This window comes from Mesocricetus auratus, unplaced genomic scaffold (genome assembly GCF_017639785.1).
Source record: "Mesocricetus auratus isolate SY011 unplaced genomic scaffold, BCM_Maur_2.0 Super-Scaffold_100031, whole genome shotgun sequence".
In the NCBI taxonomy this organism is placed as follows: domain Eukaryota; kingdom Metazoa; phylum Chordata; class Mammalia; order Rodentia; family Cricetidae; genus Mesocricetus; species Mesocricetus auratus.
Window position 1 is genome coordinate 6,666,952 of NW_024429212.1, and position 22,104 is coordinate 6,689,055.

Genomic DNA, 22,104 nt, shown 5'->3' on the forward strand with positions numbered 1-22,104 from the left:
AGCGACACGGAGCCTCTCGTGCCTGCGTCCGATTATTTCAATGCCGCAGCGCCTCGGGACGGAGACAGAGCACGAGCCTGTCCGCTTCACCAGCCGCTGACAGCTACGGCCCCGGATCCCAGGACTCCCTCCCGGTGACGTCCAGGGGCAGAAGTTCCAGACCCGGGAGCAGTCACTTCCGAGAGCCCCTGTCGCTGTCCTAGGGTTCATGCGCGCTCGGACTCCCCATCCAACCGGCGATGCTCGCAGAGCGGCGTCCATACCGCGGGCTGCGGAAGCGCACGGCCGCAAGGACCCGATGTTACCGGGAGCGCCGCGGCGCGAGCATCCTTACCGGGGCCGCCGCGGCGCTTCCCGCGCCGAGAGACGAGGCGCATGCGCGCGGTGCGCGGCACGCGGTGCATTATGGGAGGCGCGCTTTTTTTTTTTTTTTTTGCCGCTTCCGCTTAGATGGCGGCGCCGTAGTCCGGGCGCGGGATCCTGGGGCACGGGGAGGCTGCGGTACGCAGTCCCGGCGCGGTAATGGCGACCCCGGATCAGAAGTCGCCCAATGTTCTGCTGCAGAGACTGTGCTGCCGGATCCTGGGCCGGAGCGAAGGTACGCGCTGCGGGGCTGAGGGCAGTGCCAGGCTGAACGCCGTGACCCCGGCCGGCCGGGTAGTGGTTATCCCTGGCCCCGGGGACGCGAAGGGGTGCGGCTCGCGGGGTGTCCCTGCCCTGGGGACCAGGGCCTGAGCTGCGGTGCCCGCTGGGTTTGGTGTGCGCCCCCGGGTGCAAACCGCACCGCGGCCTGCAGCTCTGCCCCACCGTGCGCGCTACCCACTGTGCTGTCACCGTCGCCCCCGGGGATGAAGATGCTGGCTTGTTCCCCCCGCAGAGTTCAAGTAGCGTACGCCGCCTCTGAGAAGCCGGCCAGACCTCACGGCGGTCCTGCCCACTTTACCCCAACTGTAGCCGTGGTGGTCGGGGAGGGGGTAGTAAAAAGGTCAAGGATTTTTTTCCTCTCTTGAAGCCCCTTTTGTAAATGAGTGGGGACGCGTCTCGGGGGAACGTGTTTAGGAACTGACATGACTGGGTTACTTGCTGCTTATGGCTCGGAATGTAACAGATAAGTCAAGCAGGTGTTCAAGAAAGACTTTAAACAAAATTGCATGTTTGGGGGGAACTGAGAGGGCCTTTTGATCTTTCGTGATTTGTAACAACTGATGTAACAACTTGTCAGGGCAGACTGTGTGTCACTGCTAAACTATTGCCTTAACACAGTTCTTGTTATATAGGGTTTATTATTCATGTAAAATTTATTCATGTAAGAAAATCTTTGAAGCCCCCTTGTCCCGGTGATGATAGATGCTGTAAGAGGTGCTCTTACTGTCTAGTGTGTGTGTTACGTGTGCTGGTAAACTGTGTAAGTATAAGCGCTATGGGGGAAAGTTAGGGTGAGCAGAGAGAAGGCGCTTAGGGGGTAAATAAGTCTCCAGGAATTGAAGCAGCTATCCCAGCGACCCAATGAGAGTGAGAGAGGGTCATTCCAGCATCTGCAGAGAGTGTCACAGTCACAGGTGAAGTCAGATGCTAAGGTTGTTAGTTATAACTTAATGCACTATAACATCAGTTTTCCTTTATTGCATTGGGTCCAAAAATTTTGCCTTCCAGGAAGACCCTTATTGTGGAGACCTGTCTTTGTGGGGTTTCAGTTGGCTGGATCCAGCTGACTTGCCCAGCTCATGCCTGAGAGGGAGAGTGTGGATTAAGAAAGGGCAGGTAAAGACGCTTAAGAAAGACACAACAACACAGGAGTGTTTATTCTGTGCAGTATGTTAGAGCTATCTCAGTTGTGTTTTTGTTTTATAAGAGTTCACAGTTAAGTGGCTTTTTTTTTACTTATAAAATGTTGAAAATTTCAAGACTTCGGAAACTTAAAATTGGACTGTAGTTTACATTCATATTATGAGGGTCTCTTAGTCACTGTTCTGTTGCTGTGAAGAGACCCCATGACCATGGCATCTCTTGTAAAGCATTTAACCGGGTCCCGCTTACAGTTTCAGAGGGATAGTCCATTATTAACATGTCAGGACGCATTGTGGCAGGGAGGCAGACATGGTGCAGGAGAAGGATCCGCAGGCAGCAGGATGAACCAGAGCCACTGGGCCTCCTTAATGCACAGCCCCAGTGACACTTTCTCCAACAAGGCCACACCCCCTAATCCCTCTCAAGTAGTGCCACTCCCTATTGTAGCTTGCTTCCCTCTGCTTACCTTCCAGCTGATGCTGCCCAGCAGTTCCAGTTCGCTGTGAGAGTCATCGGCAGCAACTTTGCTCCGACCGTTGAAAGAGATGAGTTTCTCGTAGCCGAAAAAATCAAGAAAGAACGTATGTATTTTTCTTACTATGTGTTTGTTAGATTATGAACCTTGTGAAAACTTAAGAATCTCTATGTGATATGTGTATGTGCATGCTCATATGTGTGTCTACATGCATTTATGCACGTATACATGTGTGGTCACATATATGTGTGTATGTGCCTATCTGTGTTTATGTATCCACACATGTATGCATGTGAATGTCTGTGTATGCATGTTTGCATGTATACCCATATATACATGTGCACGTGAGTGTATGCTTTTTTTCAACCATGTTTTAGTTTACAGATACTATTAAAAATAAGGACAGTTCAATTTTGCTTTGGCATTAAAATTACTAAAATACACTGGAAGCTTATTTTAAATGTTTCATAACACTGTAATTTGGTTTTGGAATACAAAAGATACAAGGACTCACTGTCACTTCTTGTCTCTCTGATTTCCATATCTAGCACCCCGTTAACCACTCTCTGTGAAGCCTCATTGTCGCCATCAGAGTTGCAGTACTTCAGAACTGTGCGAGCATTTTGCTTCTGAGATGGCACTTAAGGCTCTCTTAGGTGTGGCACCTTGGAGAAGAAGGCTCTCCACTCATGATGCTTGGGTTAGTTGTAGTAGTTGGGTTTGGTGAGGCCAGCTCTCCTTCCCTCTCAGCCTCTGGAGTGCTTTGTGGAGTCTAGGCTGTGAGTAGCAGGCAGTCTTCACCAGTCTGGGCCTGGCTGGACAGAGTATTTTGCTGGTGTGCTAGCAAGTTGCAGTGGGGCCTTTCAGTGAGATTGAAAAACTGCCTTTGATGGTAGCAGCTTCTTCCTCCTGGGGCCTACTGTTAAACTGCCCAAATGAAGGAGGCTTTGATTTTGTTTCTAAATGTTTGCCAGACTGGCGGTAGCACTCCTAGGAAGTCACTCTGTGTGGCCTAGTATCCTGCCCTGAGCTGTGGCGTGAGGAACTGCCTGGGCCGGTGATCTTTCATAGCTGTAACGCAGAGTTGGGGAGTGTAGACAGGTGATGTATCTGAGGCTGTGGCCTCAGAATGGTTGGATCTAGTGCCTTTGCGTATTGAGGACTTGAACGGTGTGACTCTCTAAGGACCCAGCAGCTAGAATGGCAGCCTTGGCGTGACTCAGTGGTCACACCTACATACAGTGTGTGCCTGCAGTGGTCCTGTCTTGGTTTTAAGCTATCCATGACCAACTATGGTTGGAAAATAGTGATAGGAAAATACATCCCACAAACAAAAGATGCATAAAATTGAGATGACCTGCCATCTTAAGGGATGCATTGAAGTCTTACTCCACTCCTTCCTGCCTGGCCTAGCCACAGTTCCCAACTTCACAAAGAATATCAACTGCTTAATGCCGTGACCGAATTTATGTGGAGTCTATTTCTGTTGTTTGTTTTTCAAGACAAGGCTTCTCTGTATAACAGCTCTGACTGTCCTGGAACCCTCTTTGTGCACCAGGCTGGCCTTGAACTCACAGAGATCCACTTGTCTGCCTCCTGAATGCTGGGAATAAAGGAGTGTGCCACCACGGCTTGGCCATTTCTGTCAGTTTAAAGATAGTTATTGTGTTACATTTTGCTAGTTTGGTTTTATTGACTTTGTTGTGTTCTGTTTCTCTATGGCTTGCTGTGTCCTCTGTAGAAAGCTGAACAACAGCTGTGCCTGGGATTACGTTGTCTCTTTGTGCAGGGTACAGGGTCAGATCCACTCCTGTCTATGTGTGGTTAATAGGGTTAATGCAGGGTACCAGGGTTAGAGCCATTCCTGTCAATATTTGGTTAATAGGGTTAATGCAGGGTACAGGGTCAGATCCATTCTTGCCTGTGTGTGGTTAATGGGTTAATTCAATGTGCCAGGATTAGAGTCATTCCTGTCTCTATGTAGTTTGCCTGGCATAGTGGTGCAAGCCTTTAATTCCAGAGCTTTGGTAGACACAGACAAATGGCTCTGAGTTAAAAGCCATCCTGGTCTACATAGTGAGTTCCACACCAACAAGAACTCCGTAGTGAGCCCTTTCTCAAAAATCAGATTAACAAAAAAGAGTTCTGTGTTTAGTTCATGGCTTAGTGCGGGAGCCGGATCAGGTGGCTAGAATTCACTATGCAGCTTCAAACCCTATCCTTCTGCCTCTGTGTCCTGAGTGTAGGATTAGGTACCCAATATTTCCAGCTCCTGAGTTGGCTTTAAATGTGGTGCACTTCCTAGTAGGCAGTGTATTTTTCTTGAGAGGCCTCTGTGTACTGTGTGTTCCTCAAGGGACCCATGTCTGGTCTGTGACTTCTGCCTATCATGGAACAGAACATAGACTGGATTTGCTATTGACTCCTGCTGCTTATGATGATTTGTGAGCAGAACTGGAATATCCAGACATTTATTACTAAAATGAAAAGATATGATTAATTATTAATAATTAATAAAATAGTAGGCCGGGCGTTGGTGGCACACGCCTTTAATCCCAGCACTCGGGAGGCAGAGGCAGGCGGATCTCTGTGAGTTCGAGGCCAGCCTGGTCTACAGAGCGAGTTCCAGGACAGCCTCCAAAACAATACAGAGAAACCCTGCCTCGAAAAATAAAAAAAACAAAATTAATAAAATAGTCAACAATAATGAACAATAAAATATTGAAAATAAAATTAATAACAGTGGTTATTTTATACTGAAGCAAGATAGACTACTGCTGCACATCTTAGCAAAAATGTTAGAATGTGACTTTTTTTTTTTTTTTTCGAGACAGGGTTTCTCTGTATTGTTTTGGAGGCTGTCGGTCCAGCCCAGCCTCGAACTCACAGAGATCCGCCTGCCTCTGCCTCCCGAGTGCTGGAGTGCTGGGATTAAAGGCGTGCGCCACCACCGCCCGGCTAGAATGTGACTTTTTTTGAGACAAGGTTTCGTCCCTATGTAGGCCTGGTTGGTCAGCAAGACCAGCCTTGAACTTGCAGAGGTCCTCCTGCCCCTGCCTTCTGAGTGCCAGGATTAAAGACGTGTACCACTACACCTGGCTGGAATGTGGCTTTTTAAATCAGATGAACTGTCATGTGCGGTGATCCTGTGAATTCATTATCCATCCCTCTGTCCCTTCATCCCTCCTCCTCCCCCATCCCTCCCTCTCTCCCTCTCTCCCTCCAGGTAGCTGTTATTAATTCGTAGAGTTGATAGTTTGCCTTGCTGTGGATCAGTATTGCAGACAGCCCTCTTCATCCTCTCCAGCCCGATAATCCTAGTGTTTTATGTGCACAGAAGGGCTGGATGAGCTGACGGAATCGACATTGCTGAAAGTCTCCTTGTCCTGTACTTTGGATTCTTAGGCTCAGGATTCTTCCAGCACTGCCCTGTCTGTTAGCACAGAAGAAATGATTTCCTAACACTGAATCTTGGTTCATGCAACTAATGGGCTCAATTCCCTTTCTACATTTTCAGTTATTCGACAAAGGAGAGAAGCAGATGCTGCATTGTTTTCAGAGCTGCACAGAAAGCTTCACTCGCAGGTACAGTGCCATGTTCTGGATGGCGTGAATGGAGAATGGCTTGGGAATGCTTGACCATCCTTGGGTGCTGTCTTTTCAAACTCCCTGCAGTCACTAATGGCTTTTAGTGTAGATAGCTCTTCCTCTTAAGAGGCCAGTTAGAGCTAAGTGTCAGCTGAACTTCTGTTAAACGCTGATGTGTCCTGTTGGATAGGAATTGGGCTCTCCAGTTTGTACTGCAATGACTTTGATGACATTGCCAGGAGTAGGCATGCTGGTGGATGTCCAGGTCTGTCCTGCCACTGCAGAAGCTCCCATGGCTGATGCAGTTATCTGTGAGCATTTCATTTTAACAATGTAGTGAATAACTAAAGGGTAAAATTTTTTGAACCCTTTGCGATTAGATACTGATACTTGAAAATTGTCCTAATCTAATATTTTGATAAAGATTTGTCCGCCTCTGTCAAAAAGCTACTTGCACCACAAGTTGAGATTTTGTGGTTTCTGACCGCAGAAGAACTGGTTCACCCAGCTTTCTTCTTTCCTCTGTAGAGAGGCCTCAGGACCAGAGTTCAGTGTTTGCTTGACAGGTCTGGCAGCCTGAGACAGTGCGAAGGGGACCAGGACTGCGGGACTGAGCTCTTGTAGGTTCCTCCAGTCCTGTCTCTCTGTGGCTGGAATGAGAGCGTCGGTTCCTTAGTGCGGTTTGAGTGACTTGTTCACTGCCTTTGGAATGCCTCTCCATCTCAGAAAGTGCTTGTGGAGTAAGGATGAGAGCCTTATGTGCAGAGAGTGGTCTCCAACTGTAGCATCACTTCCGCCTTTCTTCCGTCTCTCTCCTCCTGTGACTGACGTCTGCACTTGAGGTATGACAGAGGCGTTTAATGTGCTGTGCTTAGAGAGCCGCTTGGCCCTGCTGCGGTCACAGAGGTAGTTTTCTGCAGCAAAACCTGTTGTGTCTGATGCTGTGACCACTGGGTAGAGGTACACTTGGGAAACTGAGATTTTAGAAGCTTGTTTTCCGAAAGTTTGTTTAAAACTGTTTACTCCTGTGCTTGTTTGCTTGCCTGTCTACTATCTACCTACCTACCTACCTGTCATGTATCCTATGTATCATCTGTCTGTCTGTCTGTCTGTCTGTCTATCATCCATCATCCATCTATTATCCATCTACCTATCATCTGTCAATCATCAATCATCCATCTATTATCTATGCACCTGTCATCCAGCCATCTATCATATGTCTCTGTTTTCTGAGATGGTCTTTAACTCTTTAATCCAGGCTGTGTTGAAGAGCACTGTGTGGCCCGTGTTGGCCTTGAGCTCACAGCCATCCTCCTGCTTCTGTCTCCCGTAGTTGTGGATTACATGGCTAAGCCCCTCCCATGGTTTCTAAGCATTGTTATAAATGGCTTCTTACCAGTTAGCCCACAAAACCAACCTAGTTGAATTTTTCACCCTGGAGATGAACCATGTTTTAAAAACTGGGAGTGGCCTAACACTAATACAGGAAATGTGCCCAGATAAGTAACTGTTCTATCTTTTTGATTAAAAAAAAAATCCAGCTCTTAAAAAAAAATCCAGCTCTTCAAGGTACAACGGCCACTGATACTGTTTTGTCCTGCTTTCTGGCCAGTGAAGGTGTCACATGTGCTATGGGGGCTACGGGGTGCCCTGGGGAGAAGGGCTCAGGGTGCGTGTTGTTTTCAAAGCCGGGGCAGGGGATCCTGGTGTGATACAAGGCAGCGGGGTCCTGAGCGTGTTGCAGTGTGGCCTGGGCGGCTCCTGCGTGAGCGTGAAGTCCCAGGCCATGGCAGGTGCCGAGCACGCACTCACTCCTCAGAAGCCTTTGCTTTCATGGCGCCCCGCTTTTGGATGTTGTTTGTCCACACTTAAATCCAGTTGACGCCCGGTGCATGAAGCCGTGTGTCTGTATCAAGGCACTTACCTCACCTGGCAGGAATCTGAGGTGGCTGGTTCTGAGGGTTAGCTATGGTGAGCTCAGTCCTCGGTGTGGTCGCAGCGTGGCTGATTGCTTGCTACCATCTGGGCTTCAGCTGGAACTGGCTGCAGTGCCAGTGAGGTAGCTGGGTGGGGAGGGTGGAGACAGAGTGAACTGTGACTCCTGGCTGCTGTGCAGCCCTTGTGTCTTGTCCTTGTGGGCCCTGGCAAGGCCGTCTTCACTCCGTGAACGGCAGGTTCCTGGTGGCCACAGCCTCTTGTTTCCCTGTTCCTGCCTGTACCTCAGCACACGGTGAAACTCTTAAATAAACCCCTTCACTTGGCTGTTAATAGCTGTTCCCTATGTAAAAGAAGCCTCTCCGAAGCTCGGCGTGGTGGCACACTCCTGCGACTCAGATCTGGGGAGACTCGCTGAGCTGCGCATGTGTAGTAAGAAAGTTATGACCTGCTTCCTAATGTGCCGTTGACAGATCTTTGTATGCACGTTTTGTTCATTCGTGTGCTCCTCTTCTCTCCAGCCACGCCCTTTCTGAGTGAGTGCTGGGATTCTGGCCTTGACTTTATCACAGAGGGAGAGGTCTTCCCTCCGTGTTTCTACCCCTGCAGTCCTAGGGGAACGCCCTCGGGCCGTGAAGCCTGGCACCCTCTGAGCTAGATGGAGTCTTCCTCTTGTTTCTTCTTTGTGTCTCTGTAGCTGTACGTGTCTATAGGCAGTGTGCCTCTCTTTATGTGTCCATTGCCATCTTGACGCCTCTCGGCAGTCCTTACGTCAGCCTTCCACTGACAGCTGAAGCAGGACAGCCGTGTTTGAGTCCTGTACTCACTCACCATTGTGAATCTCTTTGCTCTCCTTTCCTTTGTGGATGAAGGGAGTTGTCTTTTGGCATCATAGTGATGACATAGAGTGCTTGGCCCTGGGGGTGTTTCTGAATGGCTGACTGGCTGAGGAGACAAAGAATTGAGAGAAAGAGGCAGAGACAGAGACAGAGAGACAGAGACAGGCTGTGTGGGGCATACAGAGCTTGACTGCCCGGCCAGGGTGAGCCTGGGTAAGTCACTGACCCTGAGAGGCCTGCCTGCTTTCCAGGCTGCTACTGTCTTCCTTCATGTCTTCCAGCCACCCCTGCTGTGAGTGCCATGTCCTGAGGAGCCCAGCACAGGTTCCCGGGCCCGCCCTTCCATGGTACAGGCCCTTCGTTGTACTTGCAGTGCCTGGGTCTGGTTTAGTCCACGGATCTGTTTATACGTTCTGTTTCTCCTTGCGCAGGGCCCATGCTAATCTTCTCTGGATCGTTCCAATTTTAGTATATGTGCTGCCGAAGCAAGCACTACCTTCTGTTTCTCATGGCTGGATTTCTAAAGATTCCTCTCCAGTTGTGTAATTTGCCTGCATGTCTGTTTCTAGAAAAATAATTTTTTCCCGCTTGAGACAAAGCCACAGTATGTATGCCTGGCTGGCCTGAAACTCACTGTATTGATGAGATTGGCCTTGAACCCACAGAGATCCACGTGTCTGTGTCCTGCATGCTGGGATTAAAGGTGTGTGTCACCACACCCAGCTTAATCCACAGATTTTGATAATATTTCTTTTACCACCACTGTGTTTGGTAAGTTTTGTTAATCAAAAGCAGGGTAACTTTAGGATTTGTTTCCAGGAGTTAAGGACCTGGGGGTGTTGGTTACAGAGTGTTGCCTCTACCTTCTGAGGGGTAGTGCCATTTATGACGCATGGAGTGAGCTTAGGTTAATGTTAACGGTGAATCTTAAACTCTATGTCTATGTTGGAAATCAGTATGAATAATAAAACAGGAAAGGCAATAGCTCTTGTAATGTTATTTTTAATCTAACAGGGAGTTTTGAAAAACACATGGTCAATCCTCTACCTCTTGCTGAACCTTAGTGAGGATCCTCGCAAGCAAGCCTGCAAGGTGGGTGAGCGTGCCTCTGCGCGCTTGTGGGGTGGTTGAGCAAGGTGGGTGAGCGTGCCTCTGCGCGCTTGTGGGGTGGTTGAGCAAGGTGGGTGAGCGTGCCTCTGCGCGCTTGTGGGGTGGTTGAGCAAGGTGGGTGAGCGTGCCTCTGCGCGCTTGTGGGGTGGTTGAGCAAGGTGGGTGAGTGTGCCTCTGCGCGCTTGTGGGGTGGCTGCACCCCTCTCTCTTAGGACTGGAGATAATAGGAGAAAAGCAACAGGCCACCCACGGAGCCTGGAAGTCACGTCAGGCCTTCTTTCCCAGAAGATGTGTTTAAGAGTGATGCCACTCTGATGTGACAGTGTGCTCCGAGCAGCCCAAGTCGTGAAAGAACTGACCCTGTGAAATTGGGACCTTCCTGAGCTGGGAATCATGGGAGTTCTTTTGCTTCCAGGTGTTGGGAGCACTTGTCACTGTCTTACCAGCAGGCTTTCTGCCGTATAACCCTGTGTTCTTCCCTGCTGTGGGCTCTAGTACAATAGAATGTTCCGCAAGCATTTCACTGGCAAGAAGCTGAGGAGTGTCGGTGGAGGATTTTTACAATCTCCTTGTTTTGTATTGGTGATAGACGTGCAAATGTGTTTGTGTTTAGAGTTTAGAGGACACCTAATAATGTCAATTATAACAACTGAAAAGCATCTTCATTAGCCGACTTGAATAAGTGTGAAATTCCAATCCAAGTCCAGAAATAGCATGGGGATAGGAATATAAAGGCCCTGTGGGTTTGGCAAATTGTCCTGTGATTTCTTACCTGTGTGTTTACACTGCACTTCATTTCAGGTAACGAGCTATGCTTCATTGTTTGCACAAGCGTTACCAAGAGATGCTCACTCAACGCCTTACTACTGTGCCAGGCCTCAGACCCTTCCCTTGAACTACCAGGACCGAAGCACACAGGCACAGAGCTCCGGCAGCTTGGGCAGCAGTGGCATCAGCAGCATTGGCATGTGTGGCCTCAGTGGCCCCACACCTGTGCAGCCTTTCCTCCCTGGGTAATGAGCTCACATACACGTGTGTACATACACACACACGCACACGCACACCACACACACACACACCATGATAGAACCAGTAGCATCCAGTAGCTTGTCTTGCCCATGTTTCTAGGGCATTTCATGTGTCTCAGTGCTGTAGGTCATAGGTCTGCCACCAGGTTTTAGTAGACTCTTTGAGGAAGTAGCAGGGCGAATTGTCCTTCGACTGTGACTTTTAGACTCATGGTTAATGCTGTGAGCTATGGGGGTGGAAGCCAGGACTGTGCAGCTAGGACGAGGCAGTGTTTGGAGTTAAGATGGCATTCCTGTCTGAGAGTAAAGGTCATGTGGTTCATGGACCTTCACCTTTGGATTCTTTTCTGTTAAGTACACATTTTTGTGTGTAGGTAAACAGATAGATGGCTTAGCGTCTTGCCACTGTCATTCCTGGTGATCACAGTATGACAAGACAGAGCTGGGTAATTTTCCAGAGGAGCTGTGATCAGAGAATCGACATCAAAAGCACAATGTTTTCCATTAGAGCACAGTAGACTCACAAGTCACCAAGTTATAAAATGGCACCGAAGGTATTGAACATGGTGCTCCTCACACTGAGGGCGGTGCTCCTCACACTGAGGGTGGGGCTCCTCACACTGAGGGCGGTGCTCCTCACACTGAGGGTGGGGCTCCTCACACTGAGGGCGGGGCTCCTCACACTGAGGGCGGGGCTCCTCACACTGAGGGCGGGGCTCCTCACACTGAGGGCGGGGCAGGACAGAATGGCTTCCCCGAGCACCCCTAGGGCAGCAGATGTAATTGAGCCCTGTGGTTATTTCAGTGTTCCAAGAAGCAGTGGCTTTGTTATAGTTGTCAGTATTGGGTTCTTAGATATTCACAGAGAGACTGCACTTTGCCTTACATTTTATGTGTTTGCACATTTGTCAAATGAATTAAAATGGCAGGGTCTCCTTCCAGAGTGTGCATACAAGAGTGGGGGTGGGGGCTGGCGACCAGCAGATGAGACAGGGCCCGGATGTCGAACCCTATCAACTCAATAAAAGTTGAATGAATGACAGGCTGTGATCTTGGCATTAAAACTACTTTAGAATTTCAAACTGCTTTCGTGAGTGTATGTATGATGTGTGCTTTGTGTTTGTAAAGAACTCGAATCAGGAAGGTAAGTACAGACAGCAGGGTGAGCTCTCTCCCTGGAGTAGGTCTGAATGCTGCGTCTGTATCCCCGACAGTGCAGGGGGCCTGGGGCTGACTGCTGGGGTCTGTGGGTTGGGAGACTCCTGGCATCAGGTTTACACAGTAGCGTAGTAGTGTAATAACACAGCTTGTGGCACACTTGTGTCTCTAGGTATCAGATTTACACAGTAGTATAGTAGTGTAGTAACATAGCTCGTGGCACACTTGTGTCTCTAGGTATCAGATTTACACAGTAGTGTAGTAGTGTAGTAACATAGCTCGTGGCATACTTGTGTCTCTAGGTATCAGATTTACACAGTAGTGAGGTAGTGTACAGCTCGTGGCACACTTGTGTCTCTAGGTATCAGATTTACACAGTAGTGTAGTAACATAGCTCGTAGCACACTTGTGTCTCTAGGTGTCAGATTTACACAGTAGTGTAGTAATGTAATAACACAGCTCGTGGCACACTTGTGTCTCTAGGTATCAGATTTACACAGTAGTGAGGTAGTGTACAGCTCGTAGCACACTTGTGTCTCTAGGTGTCAGATTTACACAGTAGTGTAGTAGTGTAGTAACATAGCTCGTGGCACACTTGTGTCTCTAGGTGTCAGATTTACACAGTAGTGTAGTAGTGTAGTAACATAGCTCGTGGCACACTTGTGTCTCTAGGTATCAGATTTACACAGTAGTGTAGTAACATAGCTCGTAGCACACTTGTGTCTCTAGGTGTCAGATTTACACAGTAGTGTAGTAGTGTAGTAACATAGCTCGTGGCACACTTGTGTCTCTAGGTATCAGATTTACACAGTAGTGTAGTAACATAGCTCGTAGCACACTTGTGTCTCTAGGTGTCAGATTTACACAGTAGTGTAGTAATGTAATAACACAGCTCGTGGCACACTTGTGTCTCTAGGTATCAGATTTACACAGTAGTGTAGTAGTGTAGTAACATAGCTCGTAGCACACTTGTGTCTCTAGGTGTTTGAAGCCGAAATGTTTCATTCCTCTAGGCAGTCGCATCAAGCTCCAGGAGTTGGTGATGGCCTCCGGCAGCAGTTGGCGCCCCGCCTCGCGTGGACCCTGACTGCCAGTCAGCCTTCTTCACAAACCCCTACCTCCAAGGGTGTCCCAAATGCCCTTTCTCGCAGCATGACAAGGTCAAGGAGAGAAGGGGATCTGAGTGGTAAGATGTGTTTTGGCATTTAGAAGCCATTTTACTCTCAAAGCCAGAGCCCCATCTGTAGTGATTCCTTATATATCATATAATGAAACCCAGGGTCCCTGCTGTGGCCAATGCCTGTGAGGTCACTTCCTGTGGCCTGCTGCCTCCCTTTTCTCGCTGTCTGCCTGCCTGATCTGTTCCCTCTGTGCTGAACTATCTGCCTCCTTGTCCCAGTCCCCTTCCCATCCCTGTTGTCCCTCCTGGGAAGAGCCACTCAGAGCTTCAGGAAGATCGCTTCTTGTGTCCAAATGCAAGCTCCATGGACGAGGTGTCCACCTGGTGACGGAGAAAGTGTTTAGCATCGTGCCTGTAAAGTGAAGGCAATTTCTGGGCAGTGAGAGGAAGACCTCTTGATGGGTTTTAAATTCTGTTAGACTGTCAGGGAGACGTGCGCGTTTTCTTTAAATTCTGTTAGACTGTCAGGGGAGACATGCGTGTTTTCTTGAGTATGCCATGCGTTGCAGCGCTTGTCAGGTGGAGGAGTTACGAGCACTGAAGAGCGGGCTTTACTGTCGATCCCTGCTCTGCCGATCCTGAGGCTGTGACTGCTGCTTCCTTTCCTTCAGGGCAACCATGGGGCAGTGTCATTTGTAATCAAGGGACATGAAAGCCTTTGACCTTGCCGCTGTCCCCACGGAGAACTCACATGTCACCTTCTCAACCACATCACCCTGCCACGTGTGGAGTGACACATGCCCACGTGTGGAGCAAGCCAGTGCACTGTCCTCAGTCTGCAGACCTGGGTTCCCCACGTAGCCATAGGGAACTTGGAAGAAACAGATGAGAATGAGAAGGAGCAGTGGGGTAGGTAGGGACAATATTAAAAGTAATTCCAGTCTGAGTAGTTCATGCTGCTTACAAGAGATCCACTTTCAGGGGGTTACAAATGGGTTAAAAGTAGGTGGATAGATAGATAGATAGATAGATAGATAGATAGATAGATAGATAGATAGATAGATAGGTAGGTAGGTAGGTAGGTAGGTAGGTAGGTAGGTAGATAGGTAGGTAGATAGGTAGACAGACAAACAGACACATGCTGTAAAGTCGACCACAGAGGAGGGAGACCCGTGCCTCTGTCGGGGAATTGAGGGGTGAGATGAGGGTCCTTAAGGACAGCGAAGGTCCCCTGAGGAAGATTCAGTGAGACTGGTGTGCGTGCTAGGAGAGGTTACCCTGCCCATGTCAGGGTGGACACAGGAGGAAGAACAGGGAGCATGGCTCACAGTGACTCTCTCTCTGACTCACAGTGACTCTCTCTCTCTGACTCACAGTGACTCTCTCTGACTCACAGTGACTCTCTCTGACTCACAGTGACTCTCTCTCTCTCTGACTCACAGTGACTCTCTCTCTGACTCACAGTGACTCTCTCTCTCTGACTCACAGTGACTCTCTCTCTGACTCACAGTGACTCTCTCTCTGACTCACAGTGACTCTCTCTCTCTGACTCACAGTGACTCTCTCTCTCTCTGACTCACAGTGACTCTCTCTTCTCTGACTCACAGTGACTCTCTCTCTCTGACTCACAGTGACTCTCTCTCTCTGACTCACAGTGACTCTCTCTCTGACTCACAGTGACTCTCTCTCTGACTCACAGTGACTCTCTCTCTGACTCACAGTGACTCTCTCTCTGACTCACAGTGACTCTCTCTCTGACTCACAGTGACTCTCTCTCTCTGACTCACAGTGACTCTCTCTCCTGACTCACAGTGACTCTCTCTCTGACTCACAGTGACTTCTCTCTCTGACTCACAGTGACTCTCTCTCTGACTCACAGTGACTCTCTCTCTGACTCACAGTGACTCTCTCTCTGACTCACAGTGACTCTCTCTGACTCACAGTGACTCTCTCTGACTCACAGTGACTCTTCTCTGACTCACAGTGACTCTCTCTGACTCACAGTGACTCTCTCTCTCTGACTCACAGTGACTCTCTCTCTGACTCACAGTGACTCTCTCTCTCTCTGACTCACAGTGACTCTCTCTCTCTGACTCACAGTGACTCTCTCTGACTCACAGTGACTCTCTCTCTGACTCACAGTGACTCTCTCTCTCTGACTCACAGTGACTCTCTCTCTCTGACTCACAGTGACTCTCTCTGACTCACAGTGACTCTCTCTCTCTGACTCACAGTGACTCTCTCTCTCTCTCTGACTCACAGTGACTCTCTCTCTGACTCACAGTGACTCTCTGACTCACAGTGACTCTCTCTGACTCACAGTGACTCTCTCTCTGACTCACAGTGACTCTCTCTCTGACTCACAGTGACTCTCTCTCTGACTCACAGTGACTCTCTCTCTCTGACTCACAGTGACTCTCTCTCTGACTCACAGTGACTCTCTCTCTCTGACTCACAGTGACTCTCTCTCTGACTCACAGTGACTCTCTCTCTCTGACTCACAGTGACTCTCTCTCTGACTCACAGTGACTCTCTCTCTGACTCACAGTGACTCTCTCTCTGACTCACAGTGACTCTCTCTCTGACTCACAGTGACTCTCTCTCTGACTCACAGTGACTCTCTCTCTGACTCACAGTGACTCTCTCTCTCTGACTCACAGTGACTCTCTCTCTGACTCACAGTGACTCTCTCTCTCTCTGACTCACAGTGACTCTCTTTCTCTGACTCACAGTGACTCTCTCTCTGACTCACAGTGACTCTCTCTCTGACTCACAGTGACTCTCTCTCTGACTCACAGTGACTCTCTCTGACTCACAGTGACTCTCTCTCTGACTCACAGTGACTCTCTCTCTCTGACTCACAGTGACTCTCTCTCTGACTCACAGTGACTCTCTCTCTCTGACTCACAGTGACTCTCTCTCTGACTCACAGTGACTCTCTCTCTCTGACTCACAGTGATCTCTCTCTCTGACTCACAGTGACTCTCTCTCTCTCTGACTCACAGTGACTCTCTCTCTGACTCACAGTGACTCTCTCTCTGACTCACAGTGACTCTCTCTCTCTGACTCACAGTGACTCTCTCTCTGACTCACAGTGACTCTCTCTCTCTGACTCACAGTGACTTTCTCTGACTCACAGTGACTCTCTCTCTGACTCACAGTGACTTCTCTCTCTGACTCACAGTGACTCTCTCTCTCTGACTCACAGTGACTCTCTCTCTCTGACTCACAGTGACTCTCTCTCTCTCTGACTCACAGTGACTCTCTCTCTCTGACTCACAGTGACTCTCTCTCTGACTCACAGTGACTCTCTCTCTGACTCACAGTGACTCTCTCTCTCTGACTCACAGTGACTCTCTCTCTGACTCACAGTGACTCTCTCTCTGACTCACAGTGACTCTCTCTCTGACTCACAGTGACTCTTCTCTGACTCACAGTGACTCTCTCTCTGACTCACAGTGACTCTCTCTCTCTGACTCACAGTGACTCTCTCTCTGACTCACAGTGACTCTCTCTCTGACTCACAGTGACTCTCTCTCTCTCTGACTCACAGTGACTCTCTCTCTGACTCACAGTGACTCTCTCTCTGACTCACAGTGACTCTCTCTCTGACTCACAGTGACTCTCTCTCTGACTCACAGTGACTCTCTCTGACTCACAGTGACTCTCTCTCTGACTCACAGTGACTCTCTCTCTCTGACTCACAGTGACTCTCTCTGACTCACAGTGACTCTCTCTCTCTGACTCACAGTGACTCTCTCTCTGACTCACAGTGACTCTCTCTCTGACTCACAGTGACTCTCTCTCTGACTCACAGTGACTCTCTCTCTGACTCACAGTGACTCTCTCTCTCTGACTCACAGTGACTCTCTCTGACTCACAGTGACTCTCTCTCTGACTCACAGTGACTCTCTCTCTCTGACTCACAGTGACTCTCTCTCTGACTCACAGTGACTCTCTCTCTGACTCACAGTGACTCTCTCTCTGACTCACAGTGACTCTCTCTCTGACTCACAGTGACTCTCTCTCTGACTCACAGTGACTCTCTCTCTGACTCACAGTGACTCTCTCTGACTCACAGTGACTCTCTCTGACTCACAGTGACTCTCTCTCCTGACTCACAGTGACTCTCTCTCTGACTCACAGTGACTCTCTCTCTGACTCACAGTGACTCTCTCTCTGACTCACAGTGACTCTCTCTCTGACTCACAGTGACTCTCTCTCTCTGACTCACAGTGACTCTCTCTCTGACTCACAGTGACTCTCTCTCTCTGACTCACAGTGACTCTCTCTCTGACTCACAGTGACTCTCTCTCTGACTCACAGTGACTCTCTCTCTGACTCACAGTGACTCTCTCTCTGACTCACAGTGACTCTCTCTCTCTGACTCACAGTGACTCTCTCTCTGACTCACAGTGACTCTCTCTGACTCACAGTGACTCTCTCTCTCTGACTCACAGTGACTCTCTCTCTCTGACTCACAGTGACTCTCTCTCTGACTCACAGTGACTCTCTCTCTGACTCACAGTGACTCTCTCTCTCTGACTCACAGTGACTCTCTCTCTGACTCACAGTGACTCTCTCTCTGACTCACAGTGACTCTCTCTCTGACTCACAGTGACTCTCTCTCTCTGACTCACAGTGACTCTCTCTGACTCACAGTGACTCTCTCTCTGACTCACAGTGACTCTCTCTGACTCACAGTGACTCTCTCTCTCTGACTCACAGTGACTCTCTCTCTCTGACTCACAGTGACTCTCTCTCTCTGACTCACAGTGACTCTCTCTCTCTGACTCACAGTGACTCTCTCTCTCTCTGACTCACAGTGACTCTCTCTCTCTGACTCACAGTGACTCTCTCTCTGACTCACAGTGACTCTCTCTCTGACTCACAGTGACTCTCTCTCTCTGACTCACAGTGACTCTCTCTCTCTGACTCACAGTGACTCTCTCTCTGACTCACAGTGACTCTCTCTCTCTCTGACTCACAGTGACTCTCTCTGACTCACAGTGACTCTCTCTCTGACTCACAGTGACTCTCTCTCTCTGACTCACAGTGACTCTCTCTCTGACTCACAGTGACTCTCTCTCTGACTCACAGTGACTCTCTCTCTCTGACTCACAGTGACTCTCTCTCTCTGACTCACAGTGACTCTCTCTCTCTGACTCACAGTGACTCTCTCTCTGACTCACAGTGACTCTCTCTCTCTCTGACTCACAGTGACTCTCTCTCTCTGACTCACAGTGACTCTCTCTCTCTCTGACTCACAGTGACTCTCTCTCTGACTCACAGTGACTCTCTCTCTCTGACTTACAGTGGCTCTCCCACTCACAGTGGCAAGAGTGCCGTGCGAGCTTTAAGGCCACAGTTAACCTGGTAGATGATGGCAGCAGTCTTGCCCACAGGCAGGAAGGAGGTGCCCAGGCTGTACTCTGTGTAGTGCCTCTGGATGCTGACTGCTCCCGGCTCTCCCTGGGTCCCCTCGACACCCTGGGTTTCTGGGGGTTGCTCTTCCTCCTTGTCCTCAGTTTAATGGACACCCTAAGTTTATTGTGACATTCGTTCAGAAGATGACTTCCGAGCCACGATCTCGATTTCTGGTGGTGTTAGGAGGGTCACCTTGAGTAAGCTGGCATTGCCCACCCCCTGTTGTGTGATTACTCCCTGTGGTTGATTGGTGATGTTATCTGTCTGGCGGTCACAGGGAGGCCTGTCTTCAGAGGCCTCAGAGGGGGTACTGCAGGGGCCCTGCCCCTCAGAAAGCCCACGTCTCTCTGTCTTAAGTTTCTCTTGCTTCTTGGGCTCACTTACACTCACATCTCAGTAGAGTTGGTATATGTGGTCTGGGAACAAATTTATGACACACAGTTCCTCAGTCACGTAACTCATTTTACATGGAGAGTGTTCCTTTACTGTCTTTTAAAAACCACTTTCAGGCACGTTGGAAGTTACGGAAGCAGCTCTTGTGAGAGACATTCTGTACGTGTTCCAGGGCATTGATGGCAAATGTATCAAAATGAGCAACACCGAGAACTGTTACAAAGTGGAGGGAAAGGTATGGTCACAATCCTGCCCGCTGGGTTCAGAGACAGGGAAACTCAGTAGTCAGATACCGCACTTCTTACTGACTGGCATTACTGGGGCCTTGCAGATATGGCAATAAACGAGTTGCACAGTTGGATTTGGCGTCTCGCCCTGCCTACTCGTGACTGACGTGATCTGTCATGGGCCCCCTGTGGCAAAGCTTACTTTTCCCCATGAGTCCTCATATGGGGCTGCTGCAGGAGGGTAGGGCCAGCGTGGTACCCTGGCCTGGACAGATTCCTGACACAGCCTTGCCACATCCCGCTCCTGTGAGGGTCTACTCTCAGCGTTTCTCAGCAGCCATCGCTCCCTGTGTCCCTGAGTGTTGGCCAGGTCCCTGGTGGGCACGATCCAGAATGATATTCCACAGGGTGACACAGCAGGAGCCCGGTGTCCTCTCCCGGGGCTCCTTCCTCCCCTTGCTGGTGTGGTAGTTTCTTGTAGCTTCCCTGTGCTGGGTGGTTAAGGTCAGACAATAGAGGAGGTGCCTGGGGCTGGTAGTGAGCTCTACTGTTCTCTTGCCTTTGACTTCCGCTGTGTCCACTTTTCAGGCAAACATTAATAAACCTTTGAGGGACATGTCGGTCCGGCTTGCTGAGCTGGGATGGTTACATAACAAAATCAGAAAGTACACCGACCAGAGGAGTCTGGACCGCTCTTTTGGACTTGTAGGCCAGGTATGTTCATTGTTGTTAGTCTTCTGAAGGTTTGTGTGTGAAAATCACTAGCAGGCTCTTCTTGAGGAAAGTGTGCATGTGACTGATGATGCTGTCAGTCAGGCTCCACTGAGCATACGCAGACTCTAGGAGCTGCTGTGGGGCGGCGGGTGGAGGTCAGAGGAAGAGCTTGAGAGAGGTAGGGACTTGGAAGTGGGAGAGCTGGGGTCTTCCCTGTCGCCATCACTGACATCTTGGAGGATAAGGATGGGCCCTGGGAACATCACCAGATAGATCTACATGTGCCCTGCATTTCTAGTGCTGCAGCTGTGGGAAGTGGGGACCTATTGCTGTCACTGCTCGGATGTCCATGACTGGACATGTCACTTGAAGCAGCCACCTTTTCCCCCCCGACTGTCAGATCTCGATGGGAACAGCGGATATAAAAGTTAGGGTGGGAGTTCTTTCAAAGTCCCAGCCACTTGCGGAGGAAGTACTGTGAGCATTTGGTCTCAGGTGCGTTCTTAGAGCAATTGCTGCCAGTGAATCTGCAGAAATTCACTGACAGGGTCATAAAGGCAGCACACAGCACGTATGGGTGCTGGAGTGTGGCTGGTGACCAGTAGTGTACAGAGCAGTGTGACTAATGACCGGGAGTGTACAGGACAGTGTGACTAATAATGACCCGAGTGTACAGGACAATGTGACTAATAATGACAGAGTGTACAGGACAGTGTGACTAATAATGACCCGAGTGTACAGGACAGTGTGACTAATAATGACAGAGTGTACAGGACAGTGTGACTAATGACCAGAGTGTACAGGACAGTGTGACTAATAATGACAGAGTGTACAGGACAGTGTGACTAATGACCGGAGTGTACAGGACAGTGTGACTAATAATGACAGAGTGTACAGGACAGTGTGACTAATAATGACAGAGTGTACAGGACAGTGTGACTAATAATGACAGAGTGTACAGGACAGTGTGACTAATGACCGGAGTGTACAGGACAGTGTGACTAATAATGACAGAGTGTACAGGACAGTGTGACTAATAATGACAGAGTGTACAGGACAGTGTGACTAATAATGACAGAGTGTACAGGACAGTGTGACTAATGACCAGAGTGTACAGGACAGTGTGACTAATAATGACAGAGTGTACAGGACAGTGTGACTAATAATGACAGAGTGTACAGGACAGTGTGACTAATAACGACAGAGTATACAGGACAGTGTGACTAATAATGACAGAGTATACAGGACAGTGTGACTAATGACCGGGAGTGTACAGGACAGTGTGACTAATAATGACAGAGTGTACAGGACAGTGTGACTAATAATGACCAGAGTGTACAGGACAGTGTGACTAATAATGACAGAGTGTACAGGACAGTGTGACTAATAATGACCAGAGTGTACAGGACAGTGTGACTAATAATGACAGAGTGTACAGGACAGTGTGACTAATAATGACAGAGTGTACAGGACAGTGTGACTAATAATGACAGAGTGTACAGGACAGTGTGACTAATAATGACAGAGTGTACAGGACAGTGTGACTAATGACCGGAGTGTACAGGACAGTGTGACTAATAATCACAGAGTGTACAGGACAGTGTGACTAATAATGACAGAGTGTACAGGACAGTGTGACTAATGACCGGAGTGTACAGGACAGTGTGACTAATAATGACAGAGTGTACAGGACAGTGTGACTAATAACGACAGAGTGTACAGGACAGCGTGACTAATAATGACAGAGTGTACAGGACAGTGTGACTAATAATGACAGAGTGTACAGGACAGTGTGCCTAATAATCACAGAGTGTACAGGACAGTGTGCCTAATAATCACAGAGTGTACAGGACAGTGTGACTAATAATCACAGAGTGTACAGGACAGTGTGACTAATAATCACAGAGTGTACAGGACAGTGTGACTAATAATGACAGAGTGTACAGGACAGTGTGACTAATGACCAGAGTGTACAGGACAGTGTGACTAATAATGACAGAGTGTACAGGACAGTGTGACTAATGACCGGAGTGTACAGGACAGTGTGACTAATAATGACAGAGTGTACAGGACAGTGTGACTAATAATGACAGAGTGTACAGGACAGTGTGACTAATAATGACAGAGTGTACAGGACAGTGTGACTAATGACCGGAGTGTACAGGACAGTGTGACTAATAATGACCGGGAGTGTACAGGACAGTGTGACTAATAACGACAGAGTGTACAGGACAGCGTGACTAATAATGACAGAGTGTACAGGACAGTGTGACTAATAATGACAGAGTGTACAGGACAGTGT

General features: G+C 49.0%; 1 protein-coding gene and 1 non-coding gene across 3 annotated transcripts in view; one reads left to right on the forward strand and one right to left on the reverse strand.

Moving 5' to 3' along the window:
- Window positions 1-427: 427 nt before the first annotated feature.
- Window positions 428-22,104, forward strand: part of Tubgcp3 (tubulin gamma complex associated protein 3) — a 64,723-nt gene continuing 43,046 nt past the window's right edge. For both annotated transcript variants that reach the window (XM_040733454.1, XM_040733455.1), the window contains exons 1-8: window positions 428-598; window positions 2,262-2,369; window positions 5,781-5,848; window positions 9,640-9,717; window positions 10,537-10,748; window positions 12,935-13,107; window positions 18,978-19,096; window positions 19,677-19,802. In XM_040733454.1, the coding sequence (XP_040589388.1) occupies window positions 523-598; window positions 2,262-2,369; window positions 5,781-5,848; window positions 9,640-9,717; window positions 10,537-10,748; window positions 12,935-13,107; window positions 18,978-19,096; window positions 19,677-19,802 (960 nt within the window). In that variant the 5' untranslated portion in view covers window positions 428-522. The remainder of the gene's footprint in view (window positions 599-2,261; window positions 2,370-5,780; window positions 5,849-9,639; window positions 9,718-10,536; window positions 10,749-12,934; window positions 13,108-18,977; window positions 19,097-19,676; window positions 19,803-22,104) is intronic.
- On the reverse strand, window positions 9,013-9,118 carry LOC121135199. The gene has a single exon (XR_005872418.1). It is a non-coding gene; the product is annotated as a U6 spliceosomal RNA (small nuclear RNA).